General features: G+C 43.2%; 1 protein-coding gene across 1 annotated transcript in view; it reads right to left on the bottom strand.

Annotated features, from left to right (window-relative positions):
* The window catches only part of trim9 (tripartite motif containing 9), a 66,876-nt gene extending 65,181 nt beyond the window's left edge, over positions 1 to 1,695 (bottom strand). Inside the window, exon 1 of the mRNA XM_038967643.1 lies at positions 859 to 1,695. Within this exon, the coding sequence (XP_038823571.1) occupies positions 859 to 1,695 (837 nt within the window). The remainder of the gene's footprint in view (positions 1 to 858) is intronic.
* Between the last annotated feature and the right edge of the window lie 949 nt (positions 1,696 to 2,644).

Genomic DNA, 2,644 nt, shown 5'->3' with positions numbered 1-2,644 from the left:
CATTGAAAACAAGTCTAAGAAGAGGTATATCTGTTCTATGTTCGCTATTTCTATGCTGCCCGTAAGTTCCGTTATTTTTTTTATTTTAGTTCCGTAGTTTTCTACACCAGCTTCAAACAGATATAAATACCATTTTTGGGGCGTTCTGGAAAATATATTTCACCGTGATTCAGATGGTACAATTGATTCTCTACACAATGACTTCTTGTTTTGTCATAAACTGAAATTAGGCAAACTATTAGAATTTTTGCAACCAGAAAATGGTGGTGCGATTTATTCATATTGCACCATTAGATTGAATTGAAAACATTCACAACATTTTGAGAATGTTCTCAGAACCTTATTTAATTACCTTCAAATAACCTATAATTTCAGTTCTCAGAACCTTATTTAATTACCTTCAAATAACCTATAATTTCTGTTCACAGAATGTTAATAAAACATCCCAGGAAAACGTTCTCAGAACTAAACATGAACGTTCTTAGAACAGGTGAAATGTTCACTTCAGTTCTCAGAACTAAACAGTCTATATTTTAGTAAACGCTCTTATCCAGAGCAAATTACAGTAGTGAAAGCCTACATGTTATTACTTGTCCCCTGTGGGAATCGAACCCACAACCCTGGCATTGCAAGTGCCACACAGCACCGATCAGGAAGCTTCTGGCTTCCTTCCCAGAACCAAACCAAAAACTTGCATTCCCACAATTTCCAAGGAATCAAATGTGCTTGCTGGTATGTAAGCTGATGGGATCAGGCGGCTTTGCGAGGCTAATTTAGGACTATAATGAGTTAAATGCGCTTTATGACATTGGAAAAACAGAGAGATATAAATGCAACCATTTGACAAAAACACTTTACCTTGTGCAGTTTCCACATAGCTCCCAGAGCCTTGACTTCATGTGTTCCGTGCTTGCCTTCCTCTAAACACTGGTAACACACCGGCATCTTGCACTGAACACAGTACATGCTCAGGTTCTCCAGTTCGTGCTCTGTACAGGTGGAGATCTTCCGGGGACTTGTCCGACGGCTTACCCGGCCGTGCGCCGGGGGCACAAGGCGATGCTTGGCTAGCGGACCTCGAGGAGGGTGGCACCTCAAGCGACAAGGTTCACAGTAGAACACGTCACATTGCTCGCACATCACTGTGGCCTCTTTGGGACTCTTCTCGCAGAGTTGACACTTGAGGGCGGCTGTTTTGCTCTGCTGGTACCGGTCCACGACCCCTTCCAGCACCCGGTTCTTGGCAAACCCGCGGAGTCCTCTTTCGTCCAGGTTGAGGCTGCGATGGCATTGCGGGCAGGTGATGCAGGAGTTTCGGGGGATAGGGGGTAGAGAGCCGGGGTGTCCTAGTAAGTGGTGCTGAGCAGGAGGTTGGGGGACGGCAGGGGGGAATACACGCACACCATTTGGGGATTTCTGGCAAGGGGTGGTCGGAGCACTTACGAATCCACCATAGGAACCATACCCACTGTCCGCCTCGCTGTACAAGCTCATTTTATCCAGGTCTAGATAGTCATAATCAGATAGCCCCGAGCCAGACGCACGGCTACTCTGTGGAGATTCAGCGTCGGGGGTCTGTACTAGGATATTCCGAGCGCAAGCCAGGCAAATGTTGTGGGAGCACGGTAAAATGATCGGCTCCCGGAAAAAAGATCCGCAGACAGGGCATTTTAATTCTTCTTCCATTTCATCCATTTTAAATTCACTTCGGAGACAAATCGTATCTCCCAATTGCAGAAAAGTTGTTATATTTGATCAATCAGAATGCTATTACGTACTGCCAGCGGTCGGCTTTTCCAGCATCCATCCACCACAGTAAATGCAACCTTGGAAGGAGGCAGGCAAATATATTCTGCAAACTATTCCGAGACATCGCACTTTCTAGCCAATACACAAACGGTATTGCAAACGTGGGCTAACCCAGAGCAGCTATTGGACAAGGCAGCCGCCAGTCTAATGGTTCTAGACCAGTCAGGTGTGCTCTACGACCACATCATTTCCATACGATGATGACCGTGTCTGGCATTAACAATTCTCTTAGTGGTATCGATTGGAAACACAACACAATATATGACTAATTTAGAAAACATGAAACTATGAGCATGAACCAATAATACACATGATATATTCCTAGTGGGATATGTTCAGCAATAAGTTATTTTCCATAAATTATATTTCTCTCTCTCTCTCTCTCTCTCTCTCTCTCTCTAACCTGAGCTCAGGGGTAGATGTAACATAGTAAAGGCAAATCCGTGAAACTCCAATTAGTATGATATGTTACCTTTCGTATGGTATGTATTAATTTGTGGTTGTCCATCATCCATTTTCGTTTGATATGTTACGAATTCCAATTGGGGTTAGCTAGCATGATAAGTAGTTGCAAAGTTGCTAATTAGCTAAAATGCTAAAGTTGTCCGGGATGAGATTTGAACACGAAACCTTTGGGTTGCTAGAAGCATGTATTATACCGGAAGTAACCTTCTGTTTTATGTAACCATACCAAAAAAAACATTTCATACTAGTTTTTATGTGTCTCGGGTTTAAAGGTACAATGTTATGTCTAGTCTATGAGACCAGGTTGCTGTTCTCTGGCCCTCTCTATCTCTATCTATTTCTCTCTTCTCTAAACTAATCTCTCTCTAAA

The sequence above is a fragment of the Salvelinus namaycush genome, chromosome 28, assembly GCF_016432855.1.
Source record: "Salvelinus namaycush isolate Seneca chromosome 28, SaNama_1.0, whole genome shotgun sequence".
NCBI lineage: Eukaryota > Metazoa > Chordata > Actinopteri > Salmoniformes > Salmonidae > Salvelinus > Salvelinus namaycush.
The sequence above is the reverse complement of the archived record's forward strand: the minus strand, read 5'-3'. Positions and strand labels throughout refer to the sequence as shown.